The sequence below is a fragment of the Thalassophryne amazonica genome, chromosome 8, assembly GCF_902500255.1.
Source record: "Thalassophryne amazonica chromosome 8, fThaAma1.1, whole genome shotgun sequence".
Lineage (NCBI taxonomy): Eukaryota > Metazoa > Chordata > Actinopteri > Batrachoidiformes > Batrachoididae > Thalassophryne > Thalassophryne amazonica.
The window spans coordinates 88,227,602-88,249,483 of NC_047110.1; the positions used below are offsets into that span (position 1 = coordinate 88,227,602).

Consider the following 21,882-nt stretch of genomic DNA (forward strand, 5'->3'; position numbering starts at 1 on the left):
TCACGACACTAATAAATGTAGGCTTGAATTCATCAGGTGTCCCCACAATGTAACAGTTTACACTGTTACACTGTGGGGACTCCCCTCCTCTTTGGGGAGAAAATGCCAGTCCCCATAAGGTTAACTGATAATTTTTAGGGCTTAGTCATGGTGTCATTAATTAAGCTACCAATTTGTAGACCTGGGTTTGATTCATGGTCATGCTACGTATCTGTGTTTTTAGACAAAATGCTTCATCTTCATTGTCTCAGTCCACTCAGCTGTAAATGGGTACCAGTCTTGGCTGGGGAAGTAGCCACTGATGGAAGCTGAAGTGTTTTTAGCCATGCTAATGCTCCCCAGAACCATTTTACTGAAAAAAGTGTGAAGGACATAAATGACATGGTGAGATGTGAGGAGCTTCGCTCATTATTGTCAGGAACATAAACATATTATTTACCGTTGTTGTAAATTACATTGATCATTCAACAAATCTGTCAATCACGGGAATACAGAAGTTTCTGTTCTTGACATCCTACTTAACAGTGATATTTTCATGAATACCTTTAATAAACCCATATGTATGTATGTATCATTCAATCCTACAATAGTTTATCATTAACAAATCGTGTCAGTCTGTCTAAAGTACCTTCGTCTCAAGACCTTCATACACCCAAGCAATTTTGAACTATGATGTATCACATACAAGCAACACAATATATTTACATCAACCTACGTTGATGTTTGGTCCAAGGCTTTGCCTTTGTTATATTATGTGCTGCAAACAGTAGCAATGTTCACACATGGAGTATGCGTTATGTTACATAAGTCCAAATTAACATGTCCTCACCCAGACCTCCTGGAAGGGATTTGACAACAGGCTTCAGCTGAGCAATCTCCAGTGCTTCCCACAGCATGTTGTCTGTAGCCTTCATCTCTGGGTCCAAGTTAAACCTACACACACATTAACACATTACAACATTCCTAAAGACATTTAATATACCACATTTATCCTCCCTTTCTGCTATCTTCTGTGTGAATGATGGTTGCTTGTGATGTGTGTGTACATCTATCTATCTATCTATCTATCTATCTATCTATCTATCTATCTATCTATCTATCTATCTATCTATCTATCTATCTATCTATCTATCTATCTATCTATCTATCTATCTATCTATCTATCTATCTATCTATCTATATACACACACATACACTAGCATATCCACAGGCTCTAGATTGGGGAGTTTTTATAAAATAGGTAGCTGACATTTTTCAAGGGTGGTAATAAATTAACCAATGACTTGGAATGGCATGTGAGTCCAGAATGTTTTTAGAACCTTAGACCTCAACAACTTTTAGAAGAGGAACTTAACCCATTTATTTCCTGTTAATTATGTAATTTTCAATGTTAATTTACTGTCTTAATGTATTTATAAATTGTTTAGTTTGTTGTTATATATACACACTATTATTATTATCATCATCATTATTATTATTTTTATTTTATTATTACTTCCGTATTGTCATTGATTTTTAAATTGGCCACAATAGAAAAAAGTGTTTTCACTTTCTTGCATCATCCATGTATTTTTAACGTATTTGCACTTACACTTACTGCCCCCTACTGGAAAGTTGTGTAAGTCTAAAACGTAATTAGCAACATTAACTAATATTCATGGCTTCTCCAAAACTAGTAGTCCTATCAGTGTTCTGTTTTACCACCGTTCATCCTTGACCCAAAGTACGTAAGCAGAGTACAGCGAATATCAGCTGTACTCTGTCTGTCCCTGATCGAAGTTGCATGCACACACAGCTGCTGAAAGCAAGTTGTTTTAATTTGACAAACTAAAACAGTGGCTGAAGACATTAAAATCACTACACATTTCAGTCATGGTACCAACATGAAACCTAAGACACTCATGGTAATAGCAACATGAGACTAAACCAATAAACCAATCAAGCTACAAATACACAATAAATCAGTAAGACTAACAACACTGTTAAGCTAACATAAACCACAATAACAACATTTAAACCCTTAAAACCCCAAACTCCCATAGTGCATTGCAGCACAGCATCCATTGTTTATTGGTTAGCTAAAATTGCTTATCTTTTCAAAAATATTCATACTATCAATTTTCCATTTTTGCAGCGTTCAACCTTGACCCAAAATACATAAGCATACCAAACGGCAAATGTCAGCTCTCCCCGGTTTTGGCGTGATCAAAGCCATACACATGCACAAAGAGGCCACTTGGTTATAATATATATATATATATGTATATATATATATATATATATATATATATACACACACACACACAGACATTTTTCAAGGGTGGTAATAAATTAACCAGTGACTTGGAATGGCATGTGAGTCCAGAATGTTTTTAGAACCTTAGACCTCAACAATTTTTAGAAGAGGAACTTAACCCATTTATTTCCTGTTAATTATGTAATTTTCAATGTTAATTTACTGTCTTAATGTATTTATAAATTGTTTAGTTTGTTGTTATATATACACTATTATTATTATCATTATTATTATTATTTTTATTTTATTATTACTTCCGTATTGTCATTTGATTTTTAAATTGGCCACAACAGAAAAAAATGTTTTCACTTTCTTGCATCATCCATGTATTTTTAACGTATTTGCACTTACACTTACTGCCCCCTACTGGAAAGTTGTGTAAGTCTAAAACGTAATTAGCAACAATAATATTCATGGCTTCTCCAAAACTATTAGTCCTATCAGTGTTCTGTTTTACCACCGTTCATCCTTGACCCAAAGTACGTAAGCAGAGTACAGCGAATGTCAGCTGTACTCTGTCTGTCCCTGATCGAAGTTGCATGCAAACACAGCTGTTGAAAGCAAGTTGTTTTAATTTGACAAACTAAGACAGTGGCTGAAGACATTAAAATCACTACACATTTCAGTCATGGTACCAACATGAAACCTAAGACACTCATGGTAATAGCAACATGAGACTAAACCAATAAACCAATCAAGCTACAAAAACACAATAAATCAGTAACACTAACAACACTGTTAAACTAACATAAACCACAATAACAACATTTAAACCCTTAAAACCCCAAACTCCCATAGTGCATTGCAGCACAGCATCCATTGTTTATTGGTTAGCTAAAATTGCTTATCTTTTCAAAAATATTCATACTATCAATTTTCCATTTTCGCAGCGTTCAACCTTGACCCAAAATACATAGCATACCAAACGGCAAATGTCAGCTCTCCCCGGTTTTGGCGTGATCAAAGCCATACACATGCACAAAGAGGCCACTTGGTTATAATATATATATATATATATATATATATATATATATATATATATATATATATATATATATATATATATATATATATATATATATATATACGAGGGCTGTCCGTAAAGTATAGGTCCTTTTTATTTTTTTCAAAAACTATATGGATTTCATTCATATGCTTTTATATCAGACATGCTTGAACCCTCGTGCGCATGCGTGAGTTTTTCCATGCCTGTCGGTGACGTCATTCGCCTGTGAGCACTCCTTGTGGGAGGAGTCGTCCAGCCCCTCGTCGGAATTCCTTTGTCTGAGAAGTTGCTGAGAGACTGGCACTTTGTTTGATCAAAATTTTTTCTAAACCTGTGAGACACATCGAAGTGGACATGGTTCGAAAAATTAAGCTGGTTTTCAGTGAAAATTTTAACAGCTGGTGAGAGATTTTGAGGTGATTCTGTCGCTTTAAGGACTTTTCACAGTGCGAGACGTCGCGCAGCGCTCTCAGGCAGCGTCATCAGCCTGTTTCAAGCTTAAAACCTCCACATTTCAGGCTCTATTGATCCAGGACGTCGTGAGAGAACAGAGAAGTTTCAGAAGAAGTCGGTTTCAGCATTTTATCCGGATATTCCACTGTTAAAGGAGATTTTTTTAATGAAAGACGTGTGGACGGGTCCGCGCGTCGGCTCGCAGCCGCCGCAACGCTCCATCACAGGAAAAACACCTCTGTTGGAAGCCTTGAGGACAAGTTGGAACATCTCCAGCTGATAAACAATTTCTCATATACTCACTCCACTGAAAGCCATCAAAAGCCAACTGGATTTTAACAAATGTTTATCAACACGGAGGTGTCTTTCCTGTGCCGCCGCGCCGCGTCGGCTGCGTCCCGACGCGCGGACCCGTCCGCACGTCTTTCATTAAAAAAATCTCCTTTAACAGTGGAATATCCGGATAAAATGCTGAAACCGACTTCTTCTGAAACGTCTCTGTTCTCTCACGACGTCCTGGATCAATAGAGCCTGAAATGTGGAGGTTTTCAGCTTGAAACAGGCTGATGACGCTGCCTGAGAGCGCTGCGCGACGTCTCGCACTGTGAAAAGTCCTTAAAGCGACAGAATCACCTCAAAATCTCTCACCAGCTGTTAAAATTTTCACTGAAAACCATCTTAATTTTTCGAACCGTGTCCACTTCGATGTGTCTCACAGGTTTAGAAAAAATTTTGATCAAACAAAGCGCCAGTCTCTCAGCAACTTCTCAGACAAAGGAATTCCAACGAGGGGCTGGACGACTCCTCCCACAAGGAGTGCTCACAGGCGAATGACGTCACCGACAGGCATGGAAAAACTCACGCATGCGCACGAGGGTTCAAGCATGTCTGACGTAAAAACATATGAATGAAATCCATATAGTTTTTGAAAAAAATAAAAGGACCTATACTTTACGGACAGCCCTCGTATATATATATATATATATATATATATATATATATATATATATATATATATATATATATATATATGTGTGTGTGTGTGTGTAAACACACACATGCACACATATTGTATATAACCTCCATGTATTTCTACTCCTCCAACATGCAAAAGCTTTTCTTGTCAGTTCTGCAGAGCTTCAAAAATAAACCTCTCCACTAGAGTTCAGAGGAATGTCTATTTATGAGCCCTCAGCTCTATGTGTGCATCAGATTAATGTCTCTGAAGTTTATCGCAGCTTGTCCATAGTTACTGGAAATGTTTTGTTGTTTTGACCTTTCCACAGGATCGTCTAAACTGTACATCTCTGCTGATATTCACAGTGATGTTAAGAATTACATCATCATATATATAGACTGCACTAAACCACTTTAATTGTCCATATGCAAAAACGTCCTGTGTGCAACATATGTGCAATATTGTTTTTTATTAATTCCCAGTGCAATATCATAGTTATGTATCTATACTTGGTATTAAATGTCGTAATATTGGTTATTATTCTGATTCATTTTAACAGGTTAGATTTAATTATTATTTATGTTTTTAAATAACCGGGACCTGAGTACAAATTTCGTACCGCTAACATGGAAATGTGAGTTGGTATGACAATAAAGTTCCTTGAATCCTTGAATGTTAGCATGACACTTATCGTACCGGATAGTCCCGCTGAACAAGATGGGGTCTTGTAGAATGATGGACAACCGTGACCTAAGAGTCTGCAAAGGGAGTTGGGCGATGTCGATGTCATCAATCACAATCCTTCCTTTAAGAGAAAACATAAACAAGATCTCTGTGTGTGTATGTGTAATATAATGTATTTGTACTGTATGTGTAGTGATGGAAAAATAGTTGCGCTGTACCTTCAAACATGTCCACCATGCGGAAGAAGGCTAAGGAGAATGAGGACTTGCCACTGCCCGTCCTGCCACAGATCCCCACCTGACGACAAAGAAATTCTTCACTATTACCCATTAATATTTACTCATTTACTTAAAATCACACAATCACTGCTCTCTGAGGTTTTGTTTAGATTCTTCCTCTGTTTGGTTACCTTCTGTCCAGGACTGATGTGTGCATTGACATTTTTCAGCACAGGCTTCAGTGTGGCGTCATAACGGACACTCAGATTTTGGATTTTAATCTCTCCCTGCCGGGGCCAGCCATCAGGGACCTGAGACACAGCTGTGCACACAGATACATTGATTGATTGATTGATTGATTGAAATGTTTATTTCAAATATCAAGGCACAAAATAAATAACAACAATAATAATATAAATATAAAGAAAACCATAATCAATGAATATCAAAAAGGAGTGAGAAGAAGTAAAACGTATTTACTTCCACCCCTTGTCCTTAAGTAAATAACATAATTAACTTATGCACATGATATATGCATTAATACATATAAACATACACACATAATCGAATACATTCATCCATCAGCACCTGTATAGTCCCACATATAAATCCACATGTACCATATAAACATAATACAAAGAAACACCACAAAAAAAGACTAGCAAGGCTAGCCAAAGCAAGGAAAGAAAAGAACTGAGTAGAAATAACCAAAGAACAACAAAAAAAAAAATAAAAAAATAATAATAATAACTCGACATTTGCCCCTAAAACACCTGGTGACTGGCCACATCTCCTTCATCCTCATACCTTTTGAAAATCTTATTTTTATACAACATTTTGAACTGTCTCATATTTGAACATTGCTTCAATTCCACACTAAATCCCTTCAGAAGTCTCACCCTGCAGACTGATAGACAAAAACGTTTCCTGGTTGTACGAAATCTTGGTTCTCTAAAGTTACATTTTCTCCTTAGATTGTAATCCCCTTCATGATTTTCAAACAGTTGTTGAATATTCCTCGGTAATAAATTATTTGTTGCTTTGAACATTATTTGTGCAGTTTGGTATTGCACAATGTCAGTAAGCTTGAGTAATTGTGACTTTAGAAATAATGTGTTTGTGTGATCCTGATAACCAGCTTTGTGAATGATCCGTATCGCTCTTTTCTGTAGGATATTTAATGAACATAATGAGGTTTTGTAGTTGTTGCCCCAAACCTCAGCACAGTACTGCAAATAAGGAGAGACTAGTGAACAGTATAGAGTGTGGAGTGATTTGTCATCTAAGACCTTCTTTGCTTTATTTTATTACTGCAATATTTCTTGAGACTTTACTCTGTATATGTTTGATATGTGGTTTCCAGCTGATTTTGTCATGTATAATTACCACCAAAAATTTCATTTCATGAACCCTCTCAACTTCTACCCCCTCTACTTTTATCTTTACCTGTGTGTTCATTCTACAATTTCCAAATAACATTATTTTGTCTTACCTAAATTTAATGATAATCTATTACTGTCAAACCATTTTTTTAAAATTTGTTCATTTCTGTAGTTATTTCCTCCTGCAATTGTGCTATATTTTATTTATACAGAACCATTACAGGGATCTGATTCATGCTTTATCCACGGATTGCTGTGGTCTCGGGCAGCATGATTTATAATTGTTATCAATCTGTCTGCTGATCATTAATCCCTGATTTACATTTCCCCATGGTCTCAAAATTCTTTCGTAATGTTTATACAGTGTAATGACAGAAAACAATCCACTGAGCTGAAATAAAATTCTTGCAAAGAGCAGCTGGCAGACAACCAAATGACTTGTTTGTGCACCTGCTAACATCACTGAAGGAAAGTTTAATTTAAGATCTGACTCTTAGCAGAGCACTCACTGAGCAGTCCCTCGTAATTCTCGGGTTCAGTTTTCAAAAGGCCATTAATCCTCTTGACCGAGCCGAGCTGTACTTCCATGTCTGCCAAGTTGCGCACCATCCAGTTCATGTAGTTGGACACCTAATACATAGAGGGGAGAACCGGGGGTAAACACATTAGCATGAAGAGTCCTCTAGCTGCACAAATCAATATGGATTTTACGTTTGGGTTTTTTTTGGGGGGGGGGTTTTTTACCCATTGTCAAATAGATTAGACTGAAATAGACGCAAATGTTCATACTGTGCAAAATCAGTTTGTATCTACTTTCACAGTTAAATATGTTTGAGATTTCACTGTGCATGACCTCAAAGTCCTGAGTTCCTGTGACTGAGTCTATGCAAAATGTAGCACCAAAACAGCTTGTTTTAGACCTCTGTGACATATGTCACAGAAAATCATCTCTGGACCCTTTATTGCTGAGAGACACGTCCACTGAGTATCTACTCAATCAAACATGTCCACAATGTGGGAGGGACACTGACTAGTGGCCACTTCAGGAAGGGAGAGAAGGCACAGGAAGCAGCGGCTCTTTTACACTTAAAGCCACGGACACAGAAACAGAAACATCTAAAATTATTATTATCATTATATCTGAGGATGCATCACTCCGTGTTATGGGGTATTTCTAGCTACAAGCTGTAATATCTGCTTTTAAGACACCTGCTGACAGATATTAGCTTATTGAAAAGTTTATATTTTACTCCTTCACTTAAAAATGAAATTCACAAGCATTAAGTAGCTCTTTTTATAGTAATTGTACACTCAGTCAACTCAGACTCTCTTACTGATTTTTTAAAAATAATTTTTCATGAAATGTGTTGCTCATGTAGAAAAAAATATGACGCAATAATGTAGCTATAGTTTGCAGTTAATGTCTCGCCAGTGGCTTTTTAACGTGATGGGTAAATGACACGGGGCCTCACCATGAGCGCGTACGTCAGGCCGAGTCCCACCAGACCGGTCGACAGCTGGTTATAGAGACAGTTTGTGATGGAGGCTACAGCCGCCACCAGCACCACACAGGCTCCGATGTACTCCTGAAGGCAAATAATGTTATCAGTGAATGAACCAGAAATACAGCTAAAATAACATAATGTTTCCTGTAAATGCACAATAAAGGACATTAAGTCCCGTGAGAGGGAACAGGAAATTCAGCTTTTCAACACCTCAACAGAGGGAGCAGTTACTCAACTACACTCCCCCCCCCCCCCCCCCCCCCCCCAAAAAAAAAACACCCTTGAGTGCTGGCTGACAGACAGCAGGTCAGATCAGAGTGTGAAGGAACTGATTACCATGCGGACCTCCAGCCAACGATTGGCTGCTGTGAGGAACAGGGAGGCGATATTGTTGGCATCAGTGAACTGCAGTAACCTCTGTCTGAACCTGGGCTCATACCTGTACAAAAACAAAAGAAGCAATGCAATTAAATAAGATTATTTTAGCTTTTAAACAATATTTAACTATGCACATAAATACACAATAGAAAATCTTTTAAATCTGCCATTTAAGACGCTTCCACTGTGATAAGAAATGAAAGATGCAGATGTAAAATCACCTGAGGGCTCGTATTGTGGTGAGACCTTCCACTGTTTCAGAGAAGTGAGAGAGCAAAGGGAGCCGGGTGCTGTCCTCCAACTGCTGCAGGTCCCTGATCAGGAGACAGAGCAAACAGCAGAGAGGACACTTGAAGTTCAAACTCTGCATGAAGGCATATAAGGTCATCGCGTGAGGACGGAAAACTGCAGCACCATGAGATTCAGAGGCAATGACTTACATTTACACGGTTATCAGTACAGAATAATCACAATAAAATTTGAGCAATGCTTGTCTGCCTGTTCCATCAGGAAGGGCATCCGGTGTAAAACCTGTGGCAAATACCAGTGCAGATCTGGCTGTATCCGCTGTGGCGACCCCGAACAAAAATGGGAGCAGCCGAATGGACAACAACAACTTGTCTGCCTGTTCCCTTTTCCCATGTCCTTTGTCTGGTTTCTACCAAATTTTATATATAGATAGTAAACCCCAGAATTGCTCTTAAAGGCTTCATTTTAACAAAGGTCAAAGTCATTTAGACATTTAGATTTTTCACTCTGATGTCCATCAAACCTGGCACACATATGGAGGTGGGTTCCAGCAAGGGCATATTCGCCAAAGCTCAGTCACTGAGACCAACGTCATGTCTGTTTGTTCGCCTGCTCCTTAGTCTTTTTGCTGGTTTCTACAAAATTATAAATGTCAATGAAGGTTGACCCTAAAATTACCCTTAAATGATTCATTTAGATAAAAAGATAAAGGAATTCAAGTTTCAACCTGATTTGGACAAAATGTGGCACTAAATGTTGGATGGATTTCAGAATTGCCCTGGCAAGGTCAGCTGGGGTCAAAGTGTCAGATTGCTGTAGTCCGTACTGTCTTCATGCCCATAGGTACTATTACCTATTGTAGAGAAATGTAGTATTTCCTGAATATTATCAAATGCAGCACTTTCAAAAGCTACAAATGAACATTTATTCTGTGATTATTTCAAATCCATGTCCTGGTGATGCGGAGTTTTTATATCAGACTTTTAAACATGCTCTCCTTAATTTAAAACTGTTCATAATAAAGATGATAGACATTAAAAGAAATAACATCTGATGGTGTAAGATTCACCTGGAGGCCACCCTGAAGTATTTCTGGATGAAGTAGCATGCGACGGCCAGAGGCAAGAGGGCGATGAGGAAAACAGGGGTCACGTATGAAATGACGCCCAACGCAGACACGCACAACAGGGTGGAGCGGGTGAGGCACTCCAGCGTGGTCGGAATGTGCTGGTCAATTGTGTTGGTGTCTGTGGAAAACCTATTGAGGATGCTGCCGAGCGGCGTCGTCTCAAAGAGCCTGCAAAGAAAGAGCGACGGATGGTTTCTGGTGAACAACTACAACACAACTCCAAAACTCAAGACAGATATCTGTGCAAATAGACAACACAAAAAATACAGGAGACGTAATGGTCACTCATCTGTATTTTTGTCAATATTCATCTCCTTTTATTTCTTTCTGTCAATAACAATCTGCACACTGAAATCAATTTTATTACATAAATGGTACTTTTTAACCAGGTTTCCTTAAGAACTAACTAAAAGATTTTCAAATTTAAAAATGTTGAGTGTGGCTTGTGTCCAAAAATCTGTTAAAAATATCAACATAAAAACAAAACCATTCCCTTCTACGTTGTGCCACCATAAGTTGAAAAAATGTATTCAACATTTATTCTTTACATTCTCTGACCTATAACAGTCATATGTGTACAATAAACAAATAAATAGCTGACTTTTTACAAAAATATATTGAGGTGTCATTTAATCAGGATGGAAGGTTGAAAGAAGGAATTCAAGAATGTGTAACCTGTGGAAACAAGAGGTCTCTGAATAATTTATTTGCTCCCTCAACTCAGTGATAACTGAGATACAGTGACGGGAAACTTAACTCGACTCAAATGGTCAAACAAAGGCTTCACGTCATTTTCAGAAAAAAAACAGAGTTAGATTAAACAGCATGTTAGACATGAAGCACCGCGCCCTCGGAATTTCTGTACAATTTAAAGCCAAAATGTCAGTGGTTACAGAGATATGTGTCCTTTTTTTTTGGTTTGTTTTTGTTTTACCAAAGGCAGTACTTTAGTTTTCCGTTAGAGATTGCAGATAATAATATTTTGCAAACAATTTGGCACTTAAATTAAGACCATAAAGCATGCTTCTTGAGATGTAAATGGACTGCGTTTGCATAGCACTTTCCATTTGCATTAGAAGCTGAAAGCACTTAATTATGCCTCACATTCACCCAGACACTCTCATGTCAGGGTACTGCCATACAAGGTACTCACTACACACCAGAAGCAACTAGGAGATTAAGGACCTTGCCCAAGGGCCCTTAGTGATTTTCCGGTCAGGCTGGGTTTTGAACCAATGATCCTCTGGTCTGAAGCCCAATGCTTAACAACTAGACCATCACCTCCTCCAGTGTGACCTAATGTGACCTAATGTTAATACACACTGACAAACAGGTAGAATAATATGCATTATGCAAAGTGTTTCAAGTGACGTCTCCTGGGCATTGTGTAATAAAAGCAGATGGCACTCTGAGTAATGGGGCGTTAAAGGTGCTTTTAACCACATTTCCTGTCCTAAATGATCTGTTATAATAATGCACACGCACGGACACGTCTCACAGCCTGACACTCACATGTAGCACACATACACATTCACATACACACCTCATGGGAGCCAGTATGATCTTGTTGAGTAGATTGTGGTGAAGCTCCTTGGCCACTTTGAGGCCGGTCCACTCCACAGCCACTGAGGTGGCCAGACACACGATGATGCCGAGGCAGCACAGCACGCTGAACACCAACAAATACCACGAGTGACTGAAGCCACAGTCCTATAGCGAAGAAAACACAGCTTCACGAATTTTCACTCTTCTTGTACCTGCGCAAACTCAACTGGAAGAACACTTCAAACATGTGCCAGAGTATAAATGAGACCTGAAATCACCTCTGCAGGTGTTGGGCAAGAACATGGAGCAGCAAGAACACAGAGGAAGAGTGAGAGAAAGAGGAGGCCATTGAGGACAAGGAGGAGAAACATTGTTGTCTATGGCCCTGGACAGTGTGACGGAAATGTCATCTCGTGTTGCTATTGGTCATATAGCACCATGCAGAACATGTTCCCTAAAATACTCTCAACTTGCCAACATGACTTGACAAACTCATAAATATCCTCATCCTCCTCCAGGAAGAGCAGCCAGAGCAGCCACCTGTACTGTCCTTTGGGGATAATGTCATTTTCCACCAGGGTGGTCTGGACCACCACTGATTCACCAACAACCCACACTTTGTAGCACTGTACCTTCCACTATATTCCTCATTTCTAAATACAATAGAGGAGTTCTGTTCAACATGACGGTGGGAAGTGACATCACAGCAGCCACCACAAGCATGTGTCAGTGGTCGATGGATGTGATGACATCCACGCAGATGAGCGCTGGGAATCGATCTGCCATGATGGCTGTTTATTTCCCTCGCTGCTTGGTCAAGGAGAACATCGCAGCTGATGTGGATGAGGTCCTCTTACTACCAGGATCAGAGGCGGGATGCAGATTTATTGCAACTTATACTCTGGTGTGATTTATGTACCAAAAAAATGACACATTTGTTATTATGTAGTGATAATAATTATAAGGACTATTTATATCAGACTTTCCCGGGAATCGAAGCACTAAACAAAATAAACTCTAATAATAAAATAATAAATGCAATAATAAAAACTACACTTCACCAATGTACAAAAATAGAGCTGATATTAGAGTGAATTGGGGCAACATACTCTAGAAAATACAGTATGGATGCTTTTGGTAGTAGTATTTTGCCTTTATCACATCAATTTTAAGTTACTGTTCTGTACGATATGAGCATATAATAACTGTGTATATTGTTTTTGTCAGATTCCACCCTGGCCCAGGGTTTATGTTTGTGTTTTTCCCCGTCCAGGTCTTCTCTGATGATTTTTATGTTTTATTTTTCACACGATTGTAATTTAGTTAGTTAAATCTTAGCTTGGTTCTGGTTATTTCTTTTCATTATGTTTTGTATTATCTGGTTTTGGTTTCTCATTATCTGGTTATGTTCCTGTTGTCAGTGGTCCTGTTTTCTGTTAGGGTTTATCTTTTGTTATTTATTGCATTAATGGTTTTCAGGTTATCATTTATTTCCTGTTCAACCTTTAGTTTGATTTACTATTTTATTATCATGGTTTTGCTGCTACTTTAATGCTTCAGCCATGTTCAGTTCTGCTTTAGTTTTTGTTAGCCTTTTCTATTTTATTGTCTGAGTTTGTTCCTGCATGTATCCTTCAGTCATGTTCAGTCCTGTTCTAGTTTTGGTTATAGAATATTATTGTTCTTGGTATCTCTCTAGGTTTGTCACTCGGTTTCCTAGTTTTCCCCTTTATTTTGGACACATATCCTTTTGTTGGGTCTTTGGGCACATTATATTTTCACCAGTGGTTTTCTGTCACTTACTCCTTTTGCTTTGCACCACTTTGTTTTTCACTCACTCAATCCTCTTGACTGTCTTCACTCTTTTTTGCTTCACCAGACCACACCTCCTTCCAGAAACTTCACTTACACCTGTCTCTTGTTACACTGATTACAGCACCTGTTATTTAAGCCCCTCATTTCCCTCACTCCAGTGCCAATTCGTTATGATCTTGTTATCCACATTCCAGCCTTGGTTTCTTGTCCTGTTGCCACTTGGTATTTTTGACCTCGTTTTGTATTTTTTGTATTTTGTCTTTGTCTCTGCCCTTGTACTTTGTCACGCTGTGTTTTGACCTCTGCTCACCTAGACCATGCCTCAGCCTCTCGATTGTTTGTACCTCTGCCTCTCTGCCTGCCATACTGTGTACCGAATCCCTGCTACGTCTTAAGATAAAGCCTTTTATTATTCCAACATCTGTGTTCTGGAGTCCTGCATTTGTGTCCAGCCACATTGCACCTGCAGCCTAACAGTTTTGGTGGAAGGAATCAGGTTTGAGAAGAGAGAACATGGTTTTGAGTGCTGTGTTTCATTTTGCAAGAGATTTGTGGAGTTTAAACAAAGTTGTTAACTCTGTTCAGTTTGTGTTTAGAGTTTTGGGAAATGAAGCCTCAGTTTCTGCACAGCAAAACTGCCAGAATTAACACCAGAAGGTGCCAATGTGTCCACTCTTTTCAGTGTTAAATTAACACTACAAAGTGTTAATTTAACACAGTCAGTTTGACATTAATGTCAGTGTTAAAAGATAGAGACCATTTCCACAGAAATTTACCAAATCAGTATTCAAAACTTCCACACAACACTGCATCAGTTTCTTTCTGGGTCTCCTTGTCATAGGTACTGCATTTATCCTACATGTAAAATAAATGTAAAAAACCCCCAAAACATTTCTAGTATTTATATTTAAAAATCCCATTAAGGTGTCTTTGTTAAAAAAAAAACTATTATCATCTCTTAAACCATTATTTTAAATACATACTATAGCTAGAATCAAATGCATATATGTGGTTTCACAGCACACATATATCTATATATTGTCAGTCCAGCATCTGTTTGAGATTTATGATCCATTAGACACATAAAAAGAAAATGGCTTATTACTGTGAAAATAGTCGGTCAATACATGTTCATTCAGATAACAACACTAAATCAAACAACAATGCTTTTAGGCTCTCACCTGTACAATGGTACAGTTCTGAGCCATGGCGTCTATCTTGGCTGCAATGACGTGAGATGTCCAATGGGCCAGCCAGTAGTCAATAGCAACCATTAGGAAGTGTTTGAGGAGTTTTGAGAGGAGCAAAGTGAGCAGGAGGCAGCCGGCGGAGGACAGGTAGGTGCCACAGGAGCGCCACGGGATGGTGGCACGCTGACGCATTACCTGCGACAAGTTGTCATCCTCATCACTCTCTACAGATTCCTCTGGAATTAAGAAAATTTACAATAGTATAGAATTAAAATAAAATAAAAAAAAAACTGAATTAGTTCATTTTAACTGTAAGCTTGAGGAAAGATGATGCAGGTATCCCTGCTGCACTTTATCTTCTTTCCTAATATACACTCAGCACTGTGTTGGGACTCATCGCTATAATAATGATGTTCTACGGTGGCTGAGAGAGACCATAACACTTTCAAATTATGATGACACTAACAAATACAGAGAACACAACTGTAACCTACAGCACATGCTGCAATTTAATTTTATCATGTCTATGCTGCAAATTCTCACAACACACACACACACACACACACACACACACACACACACACACACACACACACACACACACACACACACACACACACACACACACACACAAATAGCCACAACATAAGCACTATCAACACAAAAAGAGGTTTCTGTGCAGAGAACTTTTACTGGTGTCAATGGTGAATTGCATTGTATATAAAATAAAGCATGAAAATATAATTACTTCAAGAGCAAAATCATCACGAAAGTAAATGAATAATGTGACACAGCTCTGTTGATTAGGTAGAGAAAAAGAAAATCGAGTGCCATGATGCACCAAACAGTCCGTCACTAAAAGTCTTGTGGGTAGAACCCTCTTTTGGTATCATTAGTACCTCTGTTGTGTTATGGGGCTTTCCAATACATCTTTGTTTTTGCATGCATAGTGTGAACTGACAGAAGATGTGCTATCACATAAAGTTGTCGCATGTGCAGCAGGTTACATTTGTAGTTTTTGGTGCAACTAGATTTTTTTGTGGGAGTGGGGGGGCTACCTGTTGAAGTATTGATGCAGGTGTTTGTTGTATCTGTATTTTGGATTGAATATGGAAAAGGAGTCAGAACCAGACAAGTTTCCAAATGTTCATTATTCAAGTATAAAATTGCATCGCCAAATCACAGCTTTCAGCCCCAAAGCATTTCTTTGTTTCAGCATCGTAAGCCTGAACATGCACTGTTTTAAAACAAAACCAGTGCCCTTTCACAGGGAGTTTATGGTTCGAACACAGTTATACAGTCTAATGAGCGCCCTTCTAGCGTGTCATCAGTCATGATTAATGCACAGGACAGAAGCGCAGACATAAGCAAAGGGTCAAAGAAAGACAAACCCAGGAATAGAATTTAAACATATATTTACACATTTTCTACAAGACCAAGCAGATGTTCTTTTTTTTGTTAGGGGAAATACAGCAGCCATGATACAGTGACTGTGGTTGATGACCACCCACCTCCTCCCCACTCACATGACACGGTGCTGCATGAAGTTGCATGTGGGAGAGAAAGTGGGAGATCTAACAAAGGGGAGAACAGCCAGGCCAAACAGAAAAACTGATACCACTCAAATTCATGCCCACAATGTCTAAATTTGCAGAAGTGACAAATGCACAAGGATAAGAGTGAGGTAAAGAAAAGATGTCTAAAAGGATGAGATTCCAACATAGCAGGAGAAGCTGCATGACTTCCATTTGCTTGCAGTGTCACAATGCACACTCTTTTTTTTGGGGGGGGGGGGTGCTTTATGGCCACACCTGCTTGATCAAACATGGAGGCAACACTTGCATCTGGAGCCATCTCGCAAGTCCACACAGGGGTGGCATCAGTACACAGGAGACAACACAGAGCACAGATAAATGCACAGATACTGTGTCTAAACATCTGAGCACATGCAGTGTTTTACTGCAGCGATGAAGCTGCAGGAGAGGACAGGCTGCGTGAAATCCACTGAGAGTGTTAATCAAGAGAGCAACCACAAAAAACTGCAGGACCTGAAGGATTTAACATCACTGCAATGGCTGCATTACACAGAAAGGGAAGAATAAATTAAGTACAGTGCACCTAAGTTAAATGTAGTTCAAGCTACGGCATACACTGCAGCATGTATCATCGATATTAAAAAGACAAAGAACATAATGCTGCCTTTACACATAGGCAGGACGCGTTACGAATGTCATTTCTGCGTCATTCTTGGGACAATCCTTACATTCTTAACATGACTTAATGCATCTGAATAGGTTTCTTAATAGTGCATGTTGGTGCGTAATATTTGGGATTTTCGTGAAGCATGTTTTTGGCTGTCAAAAAAATCTATGAATGTCCTGCACCACCCTCATTTCATCTCATATCGTAGAGGTCGCAACTGAGCATGTTGATCCATCTTGATTAGTGGTGATCCTTAATAGAGCGTGACTGTGTTCTTCTCTGACGTGCGCACAATTAAACCCTGCTGCACCACATTCAGTTTCATTGCTGCAATAATGCTGAAGGAGTACAGTGACGCCAAGTCAGCTAAAAGTTTCGTTCCAATGCTCATCAGTGTGCTCCTGCAGGTGTTCCACCTGCAGCTGCTGCTGTGCCTGATGTATGGGAAAACGAGCGAGACGAGAGCCGCGTGGAGCCACACATTTGGCTCTCTCTGTCACCTCCTCTCTGCACCACTCCATGGCACAGAGCCCAACTAAGCATGCAGTTCTTCTTCTGTGGATTTTGAGGAGCAAACTGGAGCGATCTGAACTCTTCAGCAGCTGATGGATGAATGTGGGTGTGTGTGGAGACAATGTGCCTCATTCACAACGTGACAGAATGTAACGATGCATTGTTACGCGCATTAGCGTGCAACAGCGCGGAACATTATTCTTGACTGTGTGTAATCGTTCCTGATAATTCTGTTGTGTGGGCCGCCAGAAGAGGAGGTACTGCTGGCCCACCACCAGAGGGCTCCCTGCCTGAAGTGCGGGCTTCAGGCACGAGAGGGCGCTGCCGCCACGGACACAGCCGGGGGTGACAGCTGTCACTCATTATCTCTTGACAGCTGTCACCCATCTACACTTCATCATCCCACTCCATAAAGACTGGACGTCATCTCCACCTCGTTGCCGAGATATCGTCTACCTTAGGAGGTAACCTTCTCAGCCTGCATATCCAGATAAGTGGTTACTCAGACTCTGCACGAGTGTGTGTTAGAGGTGGAGGTGGAATTCCCACCGTTGTTGTTACTGGGTGTTCACACACCCACATCTGATTGTCTCTGCTCATCGCCAGCAGTACCAGATCCGACACGTGGAGACAGTGGCCACCTGGGGTGTTCGGGATTTGGCGGCTCCAGTATTCTCCGGGTTCGGCGGCGGAGGAAATCGTGTGGTTCCGGTTCTTCTCAGGACAGACGTCCTCTATCCTCAAGCCTGCCCACACGTCACCTTTGCTAATTGACTGTTGTACATATTCTGTAATCTGCTGTGTTTGGTTGTGCTTTTCACAAGAGTAAAGTGTTCATATTTGACTCTTTCATTGTCCGTTCATTTACGCCCCCTGTTGTGGGTCCGTGTCACTACACTTTCACAACAAATTCTCCAGCAACACGTGCCATTAATTGTAACATGTGGTAACAGGTTGCAGCAGTTCCTGAGGACACTTGACACCTCTGCCCTGAATCATCACATTCGCGATCAGCAGCCAAGAATGTATCCTTCATGGCATTCGTGATTTGTCACTGTTATGTGTAAACGCAGCATAAACTTTAATGTAACAGATGCTGCTACTCAGCAGTCAAATCCTACATTGAAAACCTTAATGACCATCAGCAGTGACTATATCCTTCACAGTCACACCCATGTGCAGTCATACTGCTGTAACCTATCATAGTCAAGGTTGGGACCTGTGACCGCTCACCTTCCTCGTCCTCTTCAGTCCTGGCGGCCTCTCTGGAATACAAGGCTCGCCGCAGATTTTTCCTTTCTAGATCTGTCATACTCTCAGCCACAGTCTCCTGCAGAGGAGGGATGAACATGTACTATTAAGGAACTCTATGTATCATCATACTGCACCATGCACCAAACGCCCCCGCCCCTGCACCTGCCCCAAAGAAAAACCAACCCCTAGCACACTACATTCCACCTGACCTTCTGTGTGCTCCCCTGCCGTGTCTCGGAAACCACTGATCGTACAGTTTTAATTCACAGGTTTCTGTAAACGAGTGTATTTTCCCGAACTGAAACATTACCAATTTAACAGCAAAAAATAAATAAAATAAGTCCACAACCCAGATTTCAGAAGATAAGGAGCAGTTACTGGCCTTAAATTACATGGTGACCTTCAAGCTTGTACTTGAGCATTTTTTTTTCTGTAAATGTCTACAAATACATTTTTTAAGCCATTGAAATCTCTCCTCATTGTATTTCAAGAACAGGTGAAAAAACAGCTCCTCTGAAGTGATTAAACTTAAGAGAATCCAAAGAATCACAGTTAAATATCTGCCTTCTAATGTAAAGTAAGATAATGCAGGAGGTAAAAAATGTACATTGGCAACAATTTAATACTCAAATCAAGCCTACATTACCTGTTAAAAAAAACAAACACTTGAGGCGGCAGCTTGGGACAAAATGGGTTATTTACACTCTGAAAACTTTGTATGGTTTAATCCAAAATGTCTGGTTTTGTGAGGATACTGTAGAGTACCAACACTCAGGTAACCAAACTCTGCTGGTCAGCAGTGTTATGTTTGAATTGGAGCTGAAGCCAAAACCACTGAATATTTAATAATAATAAAAAAAATTTAAAGCTTAATATGACAATAATTATTCTTTCTTTACTGACCTTCTCGAACTTTTGGTCCTCTCTGTGCATCAGGATCTTCCATTGTTCAAACAGCTCTGACTCTGAGTTCTGGATGTCCTTCAGAGTCCCTTCAGTTTGGATTGTGCCATCTTTCATTGCAATGATCTGAAAACACAAACAGAAGCAAAATGTCAGTTTATTCTGGAATCTAAGTAAAAAACCATCAACATCCCAAATAAGGCAATCATGTTTTATAGTCTCAAGAATATCAGAAATGGAAGTTCTTATCTGTTACTCACTCTCTGATCTTACCCAGTCTGCATGTAGTAAGTACTGAAGTTTGTGTGTAACCAGCACCACTGTCCTCTTCTCCTCTCTCAGGAACTTCAGAATGCCGTCTTGCATCAGGTGGTCACTCAGGTGGATGTCCAAGGCAGAGAATGGGTCGTCCTAAAAATAAAAACCCACAAATTCATCTTCTTGGAAGTTTTACATTTTGGCATTGTTTCAACGCTGATTTCATGCTTCCACCAATTAGATTTGTTTCATTTCTGACTTTCAGAAGTCACTTTAAGGGATACACACGCATATTCACCAACAGTAAATAATATAATATACAAATCATGAATGTTTGTATCAGTGGAAAGATGAAACATACATTCACAAAGGCACCAACACAGTTGAATGGAATGTTCCATCTTTATGATGTCTAAATACATCTGCATCATTTTATTTATTTTATTGGTATTTTACTCATAATTAGAAAGGAGTCTCTTCTCTGAGCACCCGGACCCATTCTCCATGTAATATAGAGTTGCACCAGGAAGGGCATCTGGCATAATTCTTGTGGCGAATCAACATGCAGACCCACCTTCGATCTGCTGTGGTGACACATGTACATAAGTATTTCCAGCCTTTGCCATGAAGCTGAAAATTGAGGTCAGGTGTATCCTGTTTCCAGTGATCATCCTTGAGATGTTCTACAGCTTAATTGGAGTCCACCTGGGGTAAATTCAGTTGATTGGACATGATTTGGAAAGGCACACAGCTGTCTACATATAAGGTCCCACAGTTGACAGCGGATGTCAGAGCACAAACCAAGCATGAATGTAAAGTAACTGTCTGTAGACTTCTGAGACAGGATTGTCTGGAGGCACAAATCTGGGGAAGGGTACAGAACCATTTCTGCTGCTTTGAACATCGCAATGAGCACAGTGGCCTCCATCATTCATAAATGGAAATGGAAGGTCCTGGGAGACTAGTCAGGATTGAGGGAAAGATGAATACAGCAATGTACAGAGACATCCTGGATGAAAACCTGCTCCAGATCGCTCTTGGCCTCAAACTGGGGTGACGGTTCATCTTTCAGCATGACAATGACTCTGAGCACACAGCCAAGATATCAAAGGAGTGGCTTCAGGACAACTTTGTGAATGTCCTTGAGTGGTCCAGCCAGAGCCCAGACCTGAATCTGATTGAACATCTCTGGAGAGATATGAAAATGGCTGTGCACCGACGCTGCCCATCCAATCTGATGGGGCTTGCAAAGAAGAATGGACAAAACTGCCCAAAGATAGGTGCACCAAGCTTGTGGCATCATATTCAAGAAGACTTGCTGCCAAAGGCGCATCAACAAAATATTGAGCAAAGGGTGTGAATACTTATGTATATGTGATTTCTTAGGATTTGTTTTTCAGTTTTTTAAATACATTTGCAAAAATGTTATTAAAACCTCTTCATGTTGTCATTATGGGGTGTTGTGAGTAGAATTTTGAGGGGAAAAAAGAATTTACTCCATTTTGGCGTAAGGCTGTGACATGATGCTGCTTTTTTTCCCGGACTCTGCAGGTATCATAACCACAAAATGAACCCAGACATGCATATTAGTAGTCCAACTCCTTATACAAAGGAGCTACCTGCTCTGTAATAAAATGTTAGGATCTGTCACATATTCTCAAATCAGGGCAAAAGTTGGGCTTACTTGTAGTCTGTCAATACTACAGCCGAGCTCCTAAAAGCACACTGCTATTTTTATCACACATCAGAAACAGAGTCTCCTCCGAGTGTGGCTTCAAGGACTATGCGCCACTGTGAAAAACAAAATAATGTTGCTGCTCACACTAAATCATTTGATCAAACATGTTTGCACCCTCACTCACCAGAAACACCACGTTGGTCTGCTGGTACAAGGCTCGGGCCACTCCGATTCTCTGCTTCTGTCCACCTGACAGGATGATGCCC

At 39.8% G+C, this 21,882-nt stretch overlaps 1 protein-coding gene across 3 annotated transcripts in view; it reads right to left on the bottom strand.

The window, feature by feature from the left end:
- Nucleotides 1-21,882, bottom strand: part of abcc8 (ATP-binding cassette, sub-family C (CFTR/MRP), member 8) — a 159,905-nt gene that overhangs the window by 13,453 nt on the left and 124,570 nt on the right. For 2 of the 3 annotated variants that reach the window (XM_034176906.1, XM_034176905.1), the window contains exons 22-36: nt 21,801-21,881; nt 19,954-20,091; nt 19,681-19,806; nt 18,757-18,853; nt 14,800-15,044; nt 11,802-11,968; nt 10,199-10,426; nt 9,102-9,194; nt 8,839-8,941; nt 8,470-8,583; nt 7,507-7,627; nt 5,807-5,937; nt 5,616-5,694; nt 5,410-5,518; nt 830-933 (exon numbers count right to left, since the gene is read on the bottom strand). In XM_034176906.1, coding sequence (XP_034032797.1) covers nt 830-933; nt 5,410-5,518; nt 5,616-5,694; nt 5,807-5,937; nt 7,507-7,627; nt 8,470-8,583; nt 8,839-8,941; nt 9,102-9,194; nt 10,199-10,426; nt 11,802-11,968; nt 14,800-15,044; nt 18,757-18,853; nt 19,681-19,806; nt 19,954-20,091; nt 21,801-21,881 — 1,936 coding nt within the window. Of the gene's footprint in view, nt 1-829; nt 934-4,961; nt 5,086-5,392; nt 5,519-5,615; nt 5,695-5,806; nt 5,938-7,506; nt 7,628-8,469; nt 8,584-8,838; nt 8,942-9,101; nt 9,195-10,198; nt 10,427-11,801; nt 11,969-14,799; nt 15,045-18,756; nt 18,854-19,680; nt 19,807-19,953; nt 20,092-21,800; nt 21,882 lie in introns of those variants that run through there. The other variant, XM_034176907.1, reaches the window with a different exon arrangement.